The sequence below is a fragment of the Sebastes fasciatus genome, chromosome 15, assembly GCF_043250625.1.
Source record: "Sebastes fasciatus isolate fSebFas1 chromosome 15, fSebFas1.pri, whole genome shotgun sequence".
Taxonomy (NCBI): Eukaryota; Metazoa; Chordata; class Actinopteri; order Perciformes; family Sebastidae; genus Sebastes; species Sebastes fasciatus.
In genome coordinates, this window is record NC_133809.1 from 988,620 (window position 1) to 1,007,280 (window position 18,661).

The 18,661-nt window shown below is 47.1% G+C and overlaps 1 protein-coding gene across 1 annotated transcript in view; it reads left to right on the forward strand.

Annotated features, from left to right (window-relative positions):
- The first annotated feature begins 240 nt into the window (after positions 1 to 240).
- hectd1 (HECT domain containing 1) overlaps positions 241 to 18,661 on the forward strand; it is a 50,156-nt gene continuing 31,735 nt past the window's right edge. Inside the window, 13 exon segments of the mRNA XM_074660803.1 lie at positions 241 to 547; positions 7,261 to 7,434; positions 9,398 to 9,547; positions 9,664 to 9,898; positions 12,637 to 12,864; positions 12,942 to 13,223; positions 13,312 to 13,582; positions 13,766 to 13,842; positions 14,562 to 14,660; positions 14,893 to 15,007; positions 15,684 to 15,858; positions 18,288 to 18,426; positions 18,604 to 18,661. The exon segment at positions 18,604 to 18,661 is cut by the window's right edge and continues 113 nt beyond it. Coding sequence (XP_074516904.1) covers positions 9,408 to 9,547; positions 9,664 to 9,898; positions 12,637 to 12,864; positions 12,942 to 13,223; positions 13,312 to 13,582; positions 13,766 to 13,842; positions 14,562 to 14,660; positions 14,893 to 15,007; positions 15,684 to 15,858; positions 18,288 to 18,426; positions 18,604 to 18,661 — 1,819 coding nt within the window. The 5' untranslated portion in view covers positions 241 to 547; positions 7,261 to 7,434; positions 9,398 to 9,407.

Here is an 18,661-nt window from a genome sequence, read left to right on the forward strand (position 1 = left end):
ACTTCACCTGTTTTATTTGCTTTATAACTGTGTGTTTTACCTGTTGTATGTTTTATCTGCCTCGTTTAGTCTTGTAAAGTATTTGTTTTAAAGCTCTGACCAGAAGTGGACACCGTGAATCTCCTTCTATTTAATACCATCACAATAAAACTTTCTATTCTATTCTATTCTATTCTATTGTAACATAAATAATGTAAAATAGTGAGCGCTGGTGTTTCCGAGCTCAGGAGCAGCCCGTGAAGGCGTCAGCAGCAGTCGGCTCAGCTCTCCATTTCAGTCTCTGATGATCCGCTCGGTTCTGATCCGGTTCTGATCCGGTTCTGCTGATCGGCCCGGTCCACTCTGACCTTATTACAGATCAGTACAGCTCAGTACAGCCGGTTCGGTTCTGAAGACATGGGAACGCCTTGATTGAACCTGGAACCGGCCAGACAGAGAGACAGAGACAGACAGAGACACACAGAGACACACCGTCAGCTGGACCTGGAGGAGGATCTGCTGCTGCTGAGAGTCTGGACCGAACAATAACACGACACGGCACGGCACGGTGACGGTGAGTGGCTCGTCTCCTCCCGCAGGTAGCAGCGGGTCTGGGTCCGCTGGTTCGAGGCCGGTGTCCGGGGGTCGGTTCCCAGTCGGCGGACCTCGCTGGCTGTGTGAGTCCGGGTCTGCGCTGCGGCCTGTCGGCTCTCCCGGAACTCGAGCCCCGCGGCTCCTGTTCAGAGCTGGAGGCCGCAGCGGCTCCAGGTCGCTCTCTAACGGTCTCTAACGGTCACTAACGGTCACTAACGGCGTGGTAACAGCGCGTGTGTGTTTGTCGGTGAGGTAACGGAGGTTTCCTTTCGGTAATAAACGAACAAAAACACCCGGAGGACGCTGCTGCTAGCAGCTAGCTCAGCTAGCGTGGTGCTAGCAGGCTAATGCTAATGTTAGATGCTAGCATTAGCAGGCTAGCGGTAGCCTGTAGGAGTTATCTGGTGATCAGAGAGATATACCCCCGCTGCTCCCCCGCTGCACTACCGCTGCTCTACCGCTGCACTACCGCTGCTCTACCGCTGCTCTACCGCTGCTCCCCCGCTGCTCTACCGCTGCTCCCCCGCTGCACTACCGCTGCTCCCCCGGTAGACCCCCGCTGCTGCTTCATGGCTCCGTGTCTCTGATGAGTTCAGCTGGTTAATGTTTGTTTTAGCGGCCTGACAACAGCTAGCTCAATGCTAACAGCTAGCTCAATGCTAACAGCTAGCTCAATGCTAACAGCTAGCTCAATGCTAACAGCTAGCTCAATGCTAACAGCTAGCTCAATGCTAACTGATAGCTCAATGCTAACTGATAGCTCAATGCTAACTGATAGCTCAATGCTAACTGATAGCTCAATGCTAACTGATAGCTCAATGCTAACTGATAGCTCAATGCTAACTGATAGCTCAATGCTAACTGATAGCTCAATGCTAACTGATAGCTCAATGCTAACTGCTGTAGTGTGTGTGACTGTGTGTGACTGTGTGTGTGTGTAGTGTGTGTGACTGTGTGTGTGTGTGTTGTGTTGTGTTGTGTGACTGTGTTGTGGTGTGTGTGTAGTGTGTGTGACTGTGTGTGTTGTGTTGTGTGACTGTGTGTGTTGTGTTGTGTGACTGTGTGTGTGTTGTGTGTGTGTTGTGTGTGTGTGTGTGTGTGTGACTGTGTGTGTGTGTGTTGTGTGTGTGTGTGTGTGTGTGACTGTGTGTGTGTGGTTGTGTGACTGTGTTGTGTTGTGTTGTGTGTGTTGTGTGACTGTGTTGTGTTGTGTTGTGTGTGTTGTGTGACTGTGTTGTGTGTGTTGTGTGACTGTGTGTGTTGTGTTGTGTGTGTTGTGTGACTGTGTTGTGTTGTGTTGTGTGTGTTGTGTGACTGTGTGTGTGTTGTGTGACTGTGTGTTGTGTTGTGTGTGTGACTGTGTGTGTGTGTTGTGTGTGTGACTGTGTGTTGTGTGTGTTGTGTGACTGTGTGTGTTGTGTTGTGTGTGTGACGTGACTGTGTGTGTGACTGTGTGTGTGTGTGTGTTGTGTGTGTGACTGTGTGTTGTGTGTGTTGTGTGACTGTGTGTGTTGTGTTGTGTGTGTGACTGTGTGTGTGTGTGTGTGTTGTGTGTGTGTGACTGTGTGTTGTGTGTGTTGTGTGACTGTGTGTGTAACGTGGACAGTAGCTGGTCTCTGCTGCATCTCTTATGTTGATGTGAGTCTGATGGAATAATCAGCCTCCTGATGAAACCACATCTGTTAGACAAGACTGGACCAGGTTCATCATCTGAACCAGAACCAGGTTCATCATCTGAACCAGAACCAGGTTCATCATCTGGACCAGAACCAGGTTCATCATCTGAACCAGAACCAGGTTCATCATCTGAACCAGAACCAGGTTCATCATCTGGACCAGAACCAGGTTCATCATCTGAACCAGAACCAGGTTCATCATCTGGACCAGAACCAGGTTCATCATCTGGACCATGAACCAGGTTCATCATCTGGACCAGAACCAGGTTCATCATCTGGACCAGAACTAGGTTCATCATCCGAACCAGAACCAGGTTCATCATCTGGACCAGAACTAGGTTCATCATCTGAACCAGAACCAGGTTCATCATCTGGACCAGAACCAGGTTCATCATCTGGACCTGAACCAGGTTCATCATCCGGACCTGAACCAGGTTCATCATCCGGACCATGAACCAGGTTCATCATCCGGACCAGAACCAGGTTCATCATCTGGACCAGAACCAGGTTCATCATCTGGACCATGAACTAGGTTCATCATATGAACCAGAACTAGGTTCATCATATGAACCAGAACCAGGTTCACCATCTGAACCAGAACCAGGTTCACCATCTGAACCAGGTTCACCATCTGAACCATGAACCAGGTTCATCATCTGGACCAGGTTCGTGTCCCCTGTTGCCTCCCAGAGAGAGTTCTCTTGTGCACGTTTGAAGTCCCAAACAAAGGATGTGTGTTTCCGTGGTTCAGAAGGATGAAGAGTCAGAACCACAACTAGGGCTGGAAGGATTCAACACTATCACCCTCCCTGGGGGCCGATTCAATATGTATTAAGATTTTTACGTATTGCAATTTGACATTACGATTGATTGTGATTTTTGATAACTTTTTACCACTAGACCGTGAGAACAAGATGAATCATCCACTTCTAAGGACTTTGACTTTGTAAAATCTCTAAATGAATCCAGTAAGAATGTTTGATTTCCAGCATGTCTGTAGTCAGAGATGTCCTGAAGTCAAATATATCAGGATCATTGTCAGGAGTTATTGATTATCCAGCAACCCAGAAATCAAAGAATAAAAACATTTCCCTCACAGATTGGTGCTATTATCTTTTTAGGTCAGAGCGCTCTCTGGCGGGTAGTGATGATTAATCTGTTGATAAGAGGATCTGTCCAGCACAGCCTGTTTCTGTCCAGACAGACAGACTGACAGGCCGGTTGGCTTCAAATTAGCCCCTAATCAACTTAGCCTGGACCATCAGACTCCCAGCATGCCTGCTGCTGTGCTCCAGATATTATGGAGAACTTCAGTGACCTCGTCTCCACCTGGTTATTACCACGCAGAGAGAACTCCCCCTGCAACCATTCAACCATTCAACCATTCAACCATTCAACCATTCAACCATTCAACCATTCAACCATTCAACCATTCAACCAGTCGTTGAAGTCATTCATGATGAAAATGTGTTTTTTTCTTGTATTATAACTAGGGCTGTCAATTACAATATTTAATAGTGATTAGTCACTGACGTCCTGACGTTGTTGAATCAGAAATGGAGGATAAATAAATGTTGACGGTCTCTGGTAGAAGCCGCAGACTGTCTCTGGTAGAAGCCGCAGACGGTCTCTGGTAGAAACCGCAGACGGTCTCTGGTAGAAACCGCAGACTGTCTCTGGTAGAAACCGCAGACGGTCTCTGGTAGAAACCGCAGACTGTCTCTGGTAGAAGCCGCAGACTGTCTCTGGTAGAAACCGCAGACGGTCTCTGGTAGAAACCGCAGACTGTCTCTGGTAGAAGCCGCAGACTGTCTCTGGTAGAAACCGCAGACGGTCTCTGGTAGAAACCGCAGACTGTCTCTGGTAGAAACCGCAGACGGTCTCTGGTAGAAACCGCAGACTGTCTCTGGTAGAAACCGCAGACGGTCTCTGGTAGAAACCGCAGACTGTCTCTGGTAGAAACCGCAGACGGTCTCTGGTAGAAACCGCAGACTGTCTCTGGTAGAAACCGCAGACGGTCTCTGGTAGAAACCGCAGACTGTCTCTGGTAGAAACCGCAGACGGTCTCTGGTAGAAAGCACAGACTGTCTCTGGTAGAAGCCGCAGACGGTCTCTGGTAGAAACCGCAGGCGGTCTCTGGTAGAAGCCGCAGACGGTCTCTGGTAGAAAGCGCAGACGGTCTCTGGTAGAAAGCGCAGACGGTCTCTGGTAGAAACCGCAGACGGTCTCTGGTAGAAACCGCAGACGGTCTCTGGTAGAAACCGCAGACGGTCTCTGGTAGAAAGCGCAGACGGTCTCTGGTAGAAGCCGCAGACTGTCTCTGGTAGAAGCCGTAGACTGTCTCTGGTAGAAGCCGCAGACTGTCTCTGGTAGAAGCCGCAGACGGTCTCTGGTAGAAACCGCAGACGGTCTCTGGTAGAAAGCGCAGACGGTCTCTGGTAGAAGCCGCAGACTGTCTCTGGTAGAAGCCGCAGACTGTCTCTGGTAGAAGCCGCAGACTGTCTCTGGTAGAAGCCGCAGACTGTCTCTGGTAGAAAGCGCAGACGGTCTCTGGTAGAAAGCGCAGACTGTCTCTGGTAGACGCCGCAGACTGGCTCTGGTAGAAACTGCAGACTGGCTCTGGTAGAAACAACAACGTCTCTAGATGACGTCATGTTGAGTGTTGATGGAGCAGCTGCATATCCTGGCTCTGATCCAACCAGACTCCATTCAGAAAACAAAGCATTTTAAAAGTTGTCTGCTCGTCGTCATGGTAACAGACCTCACAAAATAGGAATTCAGACTTTTTTACTATTAGCATCATGATGTAGTTATTTCAGCATCATTTTGGGTTCACACCGCAGTAGAGACGTGTGGATTGTTAGATACAGTCAGTGTAATGCCACTGTATGTGAATACAGCTCGCCGCCGGGTGATGTTATGAACCCAGACATGACGGTGTTTGGTTTCCTGACATATCTGGTACTTCACCAACATGTATAAAGCAGCAACAGTGGTTATTTCTTCCATGGCTGATTGTGATATCCAACCCTTTTGCTTTAAATCTGACCTCCAGGACTTTCCTTCTTCTCCGAATGATGGCGACATGTTTGTGTTTTCTCTGTCATGACCACAGAAACCTCACGGCAATGAGAAGTCAGTAGCGTTTCACAATCATTCAGGCGACCTGTCAAACCACATCCCCCCCACCACCACCCAAAAACAGTTTCGTATTGATTTATTCTTTCTCTGTTTCACAGCAGATAAAAGCTTCAGATTAGCCTTGAAAGATGTTTTTGTGTTCAGATCTGGAGGTCTTTATGTCCTGGAGGTGTCCTGGTCTGCCTCCACTGCTGGTTTTGTAGTTCTACAGAGCACCAGCGTGTTATTACCTTCACTACCAGCTCTTTATACTTTAATAATGTTTCCTCTGACAGTAGAATCCTCCTGCCTCTGACTGTCAGCTGAGCTCCGGCTCTTCATGTCAAAGTGCTTCACATTTGCATGTCGTCTGGTTTCAGTCGACCGTGGAAAGTCTTCTGATCGTCTCCGCCGCCTGTCAACCTAAAGAGCTCTGAGGTCCAGACTATCTGGAGGGAAAACCACATCAGAGTTCAGGTCCTGTGACGACAACAGAGTTAAATTAGCTCAACTTCCTCTCACACACACACACATGCTGAGGTTTAGATCATTTTACTGCTGTTGTTGTTTTTATCAGGGTGTGTTCATCCCGGACCTTTCAAACCACTGGGTTCTGTTCAGCAGCTGTGGAATCACCCGTTTACGGTCTAAAGAGGTGTACGTCTCAGCACGTTGTGGGAAACATAAATCCTACCTGAAAAGCTTTGACAGCTGTTCTGTCATCCAGGAATTATCCACTTCTAGGGATGCACCGATACCACTTTGTTTCAGACCGAGTACAAGTACTTCCATTTGGGTACTACCGATACGAGTACTTCTCTTTGCCAAAAGACCCTCGTTAATGGCCAGCTGGAGGGTGTGAGCGACACATGGCAGGCTGGGGAGTCCTGCATACGAGGCGGTGCGCCACCACTGGAGCGCCGTCACCGGAGCTAGGTCGCCTTGGAAAGGCTTGGGCGAAGGTGGCTCGCGGCCCGGACTTCGCCACACCGTGACGGGGCTCCCTGCTCCCTGCTCCCGGTGCGCACTGTCGACCGGGCCCCCAAGCATGTCATGCCGCGGTCCACGTAAAAGTCGCCAGGGGTCTGCAGCGATTTCGGCAATCCACCCGACCTGTCTTGAAACGCGGACCAAGGAGTTTAACGCTCGCGCGAGTCAGAGGGTGCAGGCAAAACCCGGTGGCGCAATGAAAGTGAGGGGGATCCCGGCCCGGCGGGGTCGGGCGCACGACCGGCCTGTCTCGCCCGCACCGAGGTGGGCGGGTGAGACGGGAGGAGGTGGAGCGTGAGGACCCGAAAGACGGTGAAGAGGGTTAACGTCACGCTGCTGTAAAGTGGTATTGGAGCCGTTGAATCAGAGCCGTTTTGTGAGTACGAGTACATGACCGGCTCGGTATCGGTGCATCTTCCTTCCAACCTCCAACTTCCTTCTACAAATGACAACAAGTTGCAGTTCTTTCTGGCTGGACCGCCCTGTAAATGCAAAAAGTCTGTCACTGAGCGATGAAGTTACACGATTGGTCGGCCGGGTGTTGGAGTTTCCTCGTTGGTCGTTGCTCTTTCAAAATGAAAAGGCGGGAAACAGTCCTTTTATGCAGATGAGCCCGTCCTGCGCCAAGCGTCCGGATCATGAAACTTGGACCGAGCTGTGAAACTAGGCGATCTAGTTGTAACATGAAACCACATTCAGCAGTGACATCATCGCCTGTTTCTCTCTTAGGAATGTTTCCAGAAGCAGATTTTGGTAGATTGTTTAGACGGAATAACAGAACGTTAACGAGCAGGCCGCCATGTTGTTTGTCCGCCGCCCTGTATGAGCAACGACTCACCATCAGGTCATTTGAGTTCCTTGGTGAATTGGGTAATTAGCTAACATCTCCATTGTTTTGCAGGTGAAGAGACTACATGTCCCAGAATCCCCTGTGAGAGCGAGCGACTTCCTCTTCTCCGGTCCGGTGTTTCCTCTCTTCCCTCCGGTCCGGTTGGTTGGATGAGTCCCAAACAGCGACAGAACTGTGAGCAGTGATCGGGCGCTGAGCCAGACCGGGTAGCCAACGGGGAGCCAGGTGAGAGGTCGGGTGATGATGATGATGATGATGATGATGAGGGTTTAAATAACCTCTGAGGAAACAATAGAATCTGATTTAACCCTGTGGATCAGAGCTGATGTAATGCAGCTAAACCGCTCCGCTGATCAGAACTTTATTCGTCTCTATGAACCAAATATCAATAATTAATACATACATTTACATAAAGCACTATATTTGTCCACAAGAGTATTAAATACTTGACAAATCTCCCTTTAAGGTTCATTTTGAACTGATAAAAATGTGCGATTTATCACGATTAACTATGGACAATCATGTGATTAGATATTTAATTGAATGTGCACATTTCTTTCTAAATGTTTCCAAAAGTCAGCGAGTAATCGTGTTAAATATTCGTGGTCTCATTATTGACCAAAATAATTGTGAGGAAGATGTTTTGCCATAATCGAGCATTTTAGTGGAGTTCTTAGTGATCAATGATTTATTTGACTCTAGTTTAACGACTAAACCAGCGGTCAGCGTCTCTTCAGCTGCTCTCCAGCGGCTCTCTGTGGAGCTTTACACATGCAAATGATTAACATTTTCATTTCATTCATTCATTTCATTCTATCATTGTTGTAGGTCTATGGTACGACGGTGTATTAGGGCCACATTGAGGAAATAATAAATCTGAGATTTAGAGAATAATGTCAGAATATTATAAAGTAGTAATCTCGTAAAGTTATGACTTTATCCTCGTAATATTCTGACTTTATTGTGTAAATCTCAGATGTTTTTCCCTCAATGTGGCCCTAATACTCCGTAGTACATTGTCTCTTTGGCCCTCACTGCATTAGACTGATATACTATATATTGAGACTATAAACTGAGTTACCTTCATCACAATGATCACGTTTTGCGGCTCCAGACAGATTATTTTTTTTCTTTTGCCTATAATTGTTTACTTGTTTTGTTTTGTAGATTTTGTTTACTTTAAAAATTCATTTTTGGTCAATACTTTATGCATCAGTGATATTACTGTATATGTGATAAATGGTCTTAATAACAAATATTTCATACAGTTTTTTCCACTTGGTCAATGCATCAACAACAACTTGCTTAAAAAATTAAAATATATTCGCCAAAGAAATGATGAAGAACAGTCGTCTGATTACAGGAAGGGAAATTCTTTATTAAAGCTTCTAGTTGATGTATTCAAAAAACTATGTTGACATGTAGTGAAAGTACTGGGAACTGTGGGAACTGTGACAGAACTGGGAACACTGTGACAGTACTGGGAACACTGTGACGGTACTGGGAACGCTGTGAAAGTACTGGGAACACTGTGACAGTACTGGGAACACTGTGACAGTACTGGGAACACTGTGACGGTACTGGGAACACTGTGACAGTACTGGGAACGCTGTGAAAGTACTGGGAACACTGTGACAGTACTGGGAACACTGTGACGGTACTGGGAACACTGTGACGGTACTGGGAACACTGTGACGGTACTGGGAACACTGTGACGGTACTGGGAACGCTGTGACAGTACTGGGAATGCTGTGACAGTACTGGGAACACTGTGACAGTACTGGGAACACTGTGACAGTACTGGGAACACTGTGACGGTACTGGGAACGCTGTGACAGTACTGGGAACGCTGTGAAAGTACTGGGAACACTGTGACAGTACTGGGAACACTGTGACGGTACTGGGAACACTGTGACGGTACTGGGAACGCTGTGACAGTACTGGGAACGCTGTGAAAGTACTGGGAACACTGTGACAGTACTGGGAACACTGTGACGGTACTGGGAACACTGTGACGGTACTGGGAACACTGTGACGGTACTGGGAACACTGTGACAGTACTGGGAATGCTGTGACAGTACTGGGAACACTGTGTGTTGTCCAGTTGATGCTCAACAGAATAACTAGTATAACTACTCTCACTATAATGACATAATAACATGAGGGGTATATGTCCTCGTCCCTGTAGGCTAGCCATCATGGCGGACGTGGACCCAGACACCCTGCTGGAGTGGCTGCAGATGGGGCAGGGCGATGAGCGGGACATGCAGCTCATCGCTCTGGAGCAGCTCTGCATGCTGCTGCTCATGTCTGACAACGTGGACCGCTGCTTCGAGACGTGAGTTTTCAGTTTGGGATCGCTAGCGATGACGCAGTCGGGAGGTCAGAGGTCAGCTGACTGACCGTCTCTCTCTCTCTCTCTCTCTCTCTCTCTCTCACCTCTCTTTATTCCAGCTGTCCTCCTCGGACGTTCCTCCCGGCGCTCTGTAAGATCTTCCTGGACGAGAGCGCTCCGGATAACGTGCTGGAGGTCACGGCCAGAGCCATCACCTACTACCTGGACGTGTCGGCGGAGTGCACCCGGAGGATCGTGGGAGTGGACGGGGCCATCAAGGCGCTGTGCAACCGGCTGGTGGTGGTGGAGCTCAACAACAGGACCAGCAGAGACCTGGCAGAGCAGTGTGTGAAGGTAGGAGGAGGGGAGGAGGTCTCGGGTCTGAATATGTGAGGAGCATCGTTTACGGTAGATTATAGAGGTTGACTTAACCGAGGGGCCAGGTTGGCTGTTCACCTGCGTACATGATGAGCATTTTAGTCTCAGGTGAGACTTTACTTCCTGCAGCACTTTTATCTCCCTGATGACAAAGCTCAGAGTCAGACAGAACAGAAGAGTCAGACTGACTGACTGACAGACTGGTAAAGAAGAGTAGAAGTGGTGGAAGAGAGTCGGGCGGTAGAGAAGAGAGTCGGGCGGTAGAGAAGAGAGTCGGGCGGTAGAGAAGAGAGTCGGGCGGTAGAGAAGAGAGTCGGGCGGTAGAGAAGAGAGTCGGGCGGTAGAGAAGAGAGTCGGGCGGTAGAGAAGAGAGTCGGGCGGTAGAGAACTGAGTCGGGCGGTAGAGAAGAGAGTCGGGCGGTAGAGAACTGAGTCGGGCGGTAGAGAAGAGAGTCGGGCGGTAGAGAACTGAGTCGGGCGGTAGAGAAGAGAGTCGGGCGGTAGAGAAGAGAGTCGGGCGGTAGAGAAGAGAGTCGGGCGGTAGAGAACTGAGTCGGGCGGTAGAGAACTGAGTCGGGCGGTAGAGAAGAGAGTCGGGCGGTAGAGAACTGAGTCGGGCGGTAGAGAAGAGAGTCGGGCGGTAGAGAAGAGAGTCGGGCGGTAGAGAAGAGAGTCGGGCGGTAGAGAAGAGAGTCGGGCGGTAGAGAAGAGAGTCGGGCGGTAGAGAAGAGAGTCGGGCGGTAGAGAAGAGAGTCGGGCGGTAGAGAAGAGAGTCGGGCGGTAGAGAACTGAGTCGGGCGGTAGAGAAGAGAGTCGGGCGGTAGAGAAGAGAGTCGGGCGGTAGAGAACTGAGTCGGGCGGTAGAGAAGAGAGTCGGGCGGTAGAGAAGAGAGTCGGGCGGTAGAGAAGAGAGTCGGGCGGTAGAGAAGAGAGTCGGGCGGTAGAGAAGAGAGTCGGGCGGTAGAGAAGAGAGTCGGGCGGTAGAGAAGAGAGTCGGGCGGTAGAGAACTGAGTCGGGCGGTAGAGAAGAGAGTCGGGCGGTAGAGAACTGAGTCGGGCGGTAGAGAAGAGAGTCGGGCGGTAGAGAAGAGAGTCGGGCGGTAGAGAAGAGAGTCGGGCGGTAGAGAAGAGAGTCGGGCGGTAGAGAAGAGAGTCGGGCGGTAGAGAACTGAGTCGGGCGGTAGAGAAGAGAGTCGGGCGGTAGAGAAGAGAGTCGGGCGGTAGAGAACTGAGTCGGGCGGTAGAGAAGAGAGTCGGGCGGTAGAGAACTGAGTCGGGCGGTAGAGAAGAGAGTCGGGCGGTAGAGAAGAGAGTCGGGCGGTAGAGAAGAGAGTCGGGCGGTAGAGAAGAGAGTCGGGCGGTAGAGAAGAGAGTCGGGCGGTAGAGAACTGAGTCGGGCGGTAGAGAACTGAGTCGGGCGGTAGAGAAGAGAGTCGGGCGGTAGAGAACTGAGTCGGGCGGTAGAGAACTGAGTCGGGCGGTAGAGAAGAGAGTCGGGCGGTAGAGAACTGAGTCGGGCGGTAGAGAACTGAGTCGGGCGGTAGAGAAGAGAGTCGGGCGGTAGAGAACTGAGTCGGGCGGTAGAGAACTGAGTCGGGCGGTAGAGAACTGAGTCGGGCGGTAGAGAACTGAGTCGGAGTCTGTCTGTCTGGTTTATCTGCAGCGTGTCTCTGTCCTCTGAACAGGGCCAGGGTGTCAGGGAGGCAGATAACAGGAGGTTAACTGAGGCTAAGACGTGATAATAACTCCTGATCACAGATCAAGCAGGAGACTGGGGACCATGTGCTACCAGACGTCTATTAATACCGCTCTCAGGACAGTGGTGTTCTTTATTCAGCCTCAGTTTGACTAAACACTGGGAACATGTTGTTTCATCTGTTTCTTTCTTCTTCGTGTCTTTGAGGAGGAGAACGTCAGTTAAACGTTGTCTGTCCTCTTCTTAGTTTTTGGATCCGTAGTTTTTGATTGGTTTATTATTTTCAGGCTACATCCACACTAATATGTTTTGGTTTTAAAACACACGTTTACGCCTAGCGTCACTACTCCGCCGTTTTCAAGCCTCTACAACAGAGTCTTTTGAAAACGCTGCTTTTAGTCTGGACGGACCGAAACAACAATGTTTTGAAAACGATGTCACAGACGCCCACGTTCGCTTCCTGATTGGGTCTTATATCAGTCATGACGTGTCCTTCCCTGATTCATCATCACGTGAAGAAAACAATCATCAGCCTCGACCAGCAGCGTTTAATTCCAAGATGGATAACGAGTCCCAGGCGTTGGTGACCTTGTTGTCTCTGCTAGCAGCTGTTTTATAATGCTACTACTGCTTAAATCGCTTCCCGTGTCCAGCGCTGCTTCCTGTTAACACCGGCACGTGCATGCCCAGTGTACGTGAATGGTCATGTGATATGCGTTTTCAGGCGTGGTAGTGGTCTGAACAGTCTGAACTGAAACTGAAACCGAAACCATTTGGAAGAAAGGAAATGGGTCTTTAACTGATGGGATGATTACTGGTGAAAGTGTTTAGTTCTTCTAAATGTCATGAGCTCCTCTAATAGAGGGGCGTAGCCGTCCTCCAGGGAGACGGAGAGCAAGCTTCTCCGTAAACATCATTTTCCTTTTCCTTTGGATTCAGCGAGGGTTGAGGGTTGACCTCTGGCTCCGAGACGAGTCGTCCTGTAAGAGACTGTTTCATAATGAGCTTTAATGTGCAGGTGCTGGAGCTGATCTGTACCAGGGAGTCCGGCGCCGTGTTCGAGGCCGGTGGTCTCAACTGCGTGCTGAGTTTCATCAGAGACAGCGGCCACCTGGTCCATAAAGACACTCTGCACTCGGCCATGGCCGTGGTGTCCCGGCTCTGCAGCAAGATGGAGCCTCAGGACTCGTCTCTGGAGACCTGCGTGGAGTCTCTGTCCAGCCTCCTGAAACACGAAGACCACCAGGTAACTACGAGTCGGCGCTTTGTGTTCGTCGGCAGCTGGTGTCGGAGCAGCAGAACTAACAACTTCCTGTCCTCCAGGTGTCGGACGGCGCTCTGCGCTGCTTCGCCTCATTGGCCGACAGGTTCACTCGCCGCGGCGTGGATCCGGCCCCTTTAGCCAAACACGGGCTGACGGAGGAGCTTCTGTCCCGCATGGCGGCCGCCGGCGGCACGGTGTCGGGCCCCGCCTCTTCCTGTAAGCCGGGGCGGACCTCAACCGGCGGCGCCCCCTCAGCCCCGGACTCCAAACTGAGCAACCAGGTGTCGACCATCGTCAGCCTGCTGTCCACGCTGTGCAGAGGGTCGCCGCTCGTCACGCATGTAGGTCACGACTCGCCTGAGACACCAACACAAACCTTAAGAACGTTCTTTTATCTTAACGTTGTCTGATACGTTCTCCCGCCTTCAGGACCTGTTGCGTTCGGCGCTGCCCGACTCGATGGAGTCCGCTCTGGGAGGAGACGAGCGCTGCGTGCTGGACACCATGCGGCTGGTGGACCTCCTGCTGGTGCTCTTGTTCGAGGGACGGAAGGCGCTGCCCAAATCCACGGCGGGGTCGACGGGTCGGATCCCCGGCCTGCGGCGCCTGGACAGTTCAGGGGAGAGATCCCACCGACAGCTCATCGACTGTATCCGCAGCAAGGACACTGACGCTCTGATCGACGCCATCGACACCGGAGGTAAGAACGCTGAGCACACCTGGGAGGCTGGTGTCTAGATTTAGACTTCCTTCCTGACGAACCGTATCTATGAGACCTTTGCTGTCATTGGTTTCCACCATATTCTGCTAGAAAGTGCTTTTGTTGTAGAGATTGTTCTAGTTTTCAGTGACATTCAGTCACTTCCTGCTTTCTCTGTTGCAGCTTTTGAGGTGAACTTCATGGACGACGTTGGACAGACGCTCCTCAACTGGGCCTCAGCTTTTGGCACACAGGAAATGGTAAAAGCGGTAACAGAGATACTTTCTTTAAAGAGCAGGTCCATTATTTATTTAGGGTTTTATTAGGGCTGTCAATCCATTAAAGCATATTTTATTTGTTCAAAATGTTCCTTAAAGGGACATTTGTTAAGTATTTAATGCTCGCTGTCTGACGGGGAACTGAAGCCGTTACATCTCTCTCTTCAAAGCCACCAGACTCCATTCACAAAAACACTAATCTAACCTCTCAGAGCACGGGAGGGGAGTATACATACAGATGTACAGCTGACTTCAGTTCGTGACCTCTAAAATAAAGATTGGTTCTAACTGGAGTATATTTCATAAGAGCGTAATAATAATAATAATAATAATAATAATAATAATAATAAATATGTTGACTGTCGAAAGGAGCCAGTTGAGGTGGTTCGGGCATCTAGCACGGATGCCTCCTGGGCGCCTCCCTTGGGAGGTGTTCCAGGCACGACCAGCTGGGAGGAGGCCACGGGGAAGACCCAGGACTAGGTGGAGAGATTATATCTCTACTCTGGCCTGGGAACGCCTCGGGATCCCCCAGTCAGAGCTGGTTAATGTGGCCCGGGAAAGGGAAGTTTGGGGTCCCCTGCTGGAGCTGTTGCCCCCGCGACCCGATCCCGGATAAGCGGTTGAAGATGGATGGATGGATGGATGTTGACTGATCTGTAATTTCAGTTTGACCAATCACGTGTTTGTCGTTGTTCCAGGTGGAGTTTCTATGTGAGAGGGGGGCGGACGTCAACAGAGGTCAGAGGTCATCTTCACTACACTACGCTGCCTGTTTCGGACGCCCACAAGTTGCCAAGGTAACACACGCGCACACACACACACACACACACACACACACACACACACACACACACACACACACACACACACACACACACACACACACACACACACACACACACACACACACACACAAAGCAGTCAGATTGTGTGAAATGTTTTCCTTTCAGGTAACTAGATCTCCCCTGGAGTCACGTTCTATTCTAAGCATCTGATTGGCTGTGTGTGTTTGTTTTTGTGTTTGTGTAGACTCTGCTTCGTCACGGTGCTAACCCCGACCTGAGAGACGAGGACGGTAAAACTCCTCTGGACAAGGCCAGGGAGCGAGGACACAGTGAGGTGGTGGCCATCCTGCAGTCCCCTGGTTAGTACACACTCACTATGAAGTATTGTGATTCTATATTATGATTTATTATAACACTAAGAGCAGTAACTTCCTTTTACCTCCGCATAGACTGAAACGAAGCAATTAGACACCGCTAGATCGAGCGTATAGTCCTGCACTCAGACCCCATGATGACACACGTTGAGGGACAGCCCACTCATTTTCATAATGAGGCAGAAATGCATAAACCTTTTACATTTCTTTAAGAAGTGTGTAATGAAATGTATAAAGAAAAGAATACAGAAATAAATAAGTTTGGTGAAATAAATAAGGGGCGAAATGCAAAGGGAACATCGTTCAGAAATAAATAAAAACATAAAAAAATTAATATAAAATAATTATAAAAAAAAGTGCAAAAATAGATAAATAAAAAATAAATGCAAAAATAAATGAATAAATAAAAAGAATACAGAAATAAATAAGTTTGTGGAAAATAAATAAGGGGTGAAATGCAAAGGGAACATCGTGCAAAAATAAATAAATACATTAAAAATGAATATAAAGTAAATAAAACATGCAAAAATAAATAAAAAGAATACAGAAATAAATAAGTTTGGGGGAAATAAATAAGGGGTGAAATGCAAAGTGAAAATCTTGCATCAATAAATAAATACATTTGAAAAAATGTGTGTGTTACTGTGTGTGTGTTTTCCAGGAGACTGGATGTGTCCGGTGAACAAGGGCGACGACAAGAAGAAGAAAGATGTGAACAAGGAGGAGGAGGAGGGCAGTGAGCCCAAAGGAGACCCAGAGATGGCTCCCATCTACCTGAGGAGACTCCTGCCTGTTTTTGCACAAACCTTTCAGCAAACCATGCTGCCTTCTATAAGGTATACAACTTTACCTTTTAATATGTTGTCCTTAAAACCTCTTTGATTTAACTCAAGACAGGTGGAACACAAACTGAAGCCTAATCTTCATTTAATCAGAGCAGATGGACGCTGAGCCACGCCGGCTGATTCACTGTCAGCAGACCGGCTCAGTTCACTGAGTCTCTTTCTCCGTTATCAAAGTTTATTGATTTGGGACATTTCACTGCAACAAAGCAACCCAAAGGGCTTTACATTACGCATCAAAAGCATCGAGACAAAGTGCAAAAGAAACACGCTATAAACGGACATTTAAATCGGCGGGGTGAAGCTTTCAGTGTCTCAAGATTCCATTCAAAATCAATTTCTAATTTCAGGATCTCCTCCAGTCCACTGTGTTCTAATAAGGCAGATTATGACATGACGGCAGAGTGACGTTTCTAAGAGATTATGAAGATTTTATATTCTAAAAAAGTGATATAAACTGATTTCAAAAGGTAACATTTATTAATACTAAACGTGTACAAACAAACTGCTTTTATCAGGGTCGACATTAACTGTGCATTTTTTAATCTGTTCAAAATGTACCTTTTTAAAGGGAGATTAGTCCAGTATTTAATCCTCCTATCAACATGGGAGTGGACAAATATGCTGCTTTATGCAAATGTATGTATATATTTATCATTGTAAATCAATTAACAACACAAAACAATGACAGATATTGTCCAGAAACCCTCACAGGTACTGCATTTAGCATAAAACAAGATGCGTTATTATCGCAGAAATGAACCATTAAGTGCTTTTATAAACCAACAGTAGTTGAAAAAGAAGATGTTTGAATGTGTGTTGAAGATTCGTGATGAGACGGCCGGGTGTATTTATGGTGTGTTTATGGTTTATTTAAGGTGTATTTATGGTGTGTTTATGGTTTATTTAAGGTGTGTTTATGGTGTGTTTATGGTTTATTTAAGGTGTGTTTATAGTTTATTTAAGGTGTATTTATGGTGTGTTTATGGTGTGTTTATGGTTTATTTAAGGTGTGTTTATAGTTTATTTAAGGTGTATTTATGGTGTGTTTATGGTGTGTTTATGGTTTATTTAAGGTGTGTTTATGGTTTATTTAAGGTGTGTTTATGGTGTGTTTATGGTTTATTTAAGGTGTGTTTATGGTTTATTTAAGGTGTGTTTATGGTGTGTTTATGGTTTATTTAAGGTGTGTTTATGGTTTATTTAAGGTGTATTTATGGTGTGTTTATGGTGTGTTTATGGTTTATTTAAGGTGTGTTTATGGTGTGTTTATGGTTTATTTAAGGTGTGTTTATGGTTTATTTAAGGTGTATTTATGGTGTGTTTATGGTGTGTTTATGGTTTATTTAAGGTGTGTTTAGTTTATTTAAGGTGTATTTATGGTGTGTTTATGGTGTGTTTATGGTTTATTTAAGGTGTGTTTATGGTTTATTTAAGGTGTGTTTATGGTGTGTTTATGGTGTGTTTATGGTTTATTTAAGGTGTGTTTATAGTTTATTTAAGGTGTATTTATGGTGTGTTTATGGTGTGTTTATGGTTTATTTAAGGTGTGTTTATAGTTTATTTAAGGTGTATTTATGGTGTGTTTATGGTGTGTTTATGGTTTATTTAAGGTGTGTTTATGGTTTATTTAAGGTGTGTTTATGGTGTGTTTATGGTTTATTTAAGGTGTGTTTATGGTTTATTTAAGGTGTGTTTATGGTTTATTTAAGGTGTGTTTATGGTTTATTTAAGGTGTGTTTATGGTTTATTTAAGGTGTGTTTATGGTGTGTTTATGGTTTATTTAAGGTGTATTTATGGTGTGTTTATGGTTTATTTATGGTGTGTTTATGGTGTGTTTATGGTTTATTTAAGGTGTGTTTATGGTGTGTTTATGGTTTATTTAAGGTGTGTTTATGGTTTATTTAAGGTGTGTTTATGGTTTATTTAAGGTGTGTTTATGGTGTGTTTATGGTTTATTTAAGGTGTATTTATGGTGTGTTTATGGTTTATTTAAGGTGTGTTTATGGTTTATTTAAGGTGTGTTTATGGTTTATTTAAGGTGTGTTTATGGTGTGTTTATGGTTTATTTAAGGTGTGTTTATGGTGTGTTTATGGTTTATTTAAGGTGTGTTTATGGTTTATTTAAGGTGTGTTTATGGTTTATTTAAGGTGTATGTATGGTGTGTTTATGGTGTATTTATGGTGTGTTTACGGTGTATTTACGGTGTATTTACGGTGTATTTACGGTGTGTACGGTGTGTTTATGGTGTATGTATGGTGTGTTTATGGTTTATTTAAGGTGTGTTTATGGTTTATTTAAGGTGTGTTTATGGTTTATTTAAGGTGTATTTACGGTGTATTTACGGTGTGTACGGTGTGTTTATGGTGTATGTATGGTGTGTTTATGGTGTATTTATGGTGTGTTTATGGTGTGTTTCAGGAAAGCCAGTCTGGCTCTGATCAGGAAGATGATTCACTACAGCAGTGAAGTCCTGCTGAAGGAGGTGTGTGACAGTGAGACAGGACACAACCTCCCCACTGTGCTGGTGGAGATCACCGCGACTGTCCTCGACCAGGAGGTATGACATGAAAACCTTGAGGTTACTTTCTTATAACACCTTCTTATAACCGTCGAGCCGGTTCGAGCTTAAGGACGTCCCGCCGTCCCGGGGCTGAAAAAAAGATTCTTTGGCTGCTATTTCAAGGAGACAGAACGTTGAGGCTCATGACGTTTTAAATGTGTGTTTGTGTCTCAGGACGACGACGACGGCCACCTGCTGGCTCTGCAGATCATCAGAGACCTGGTGGACAAAG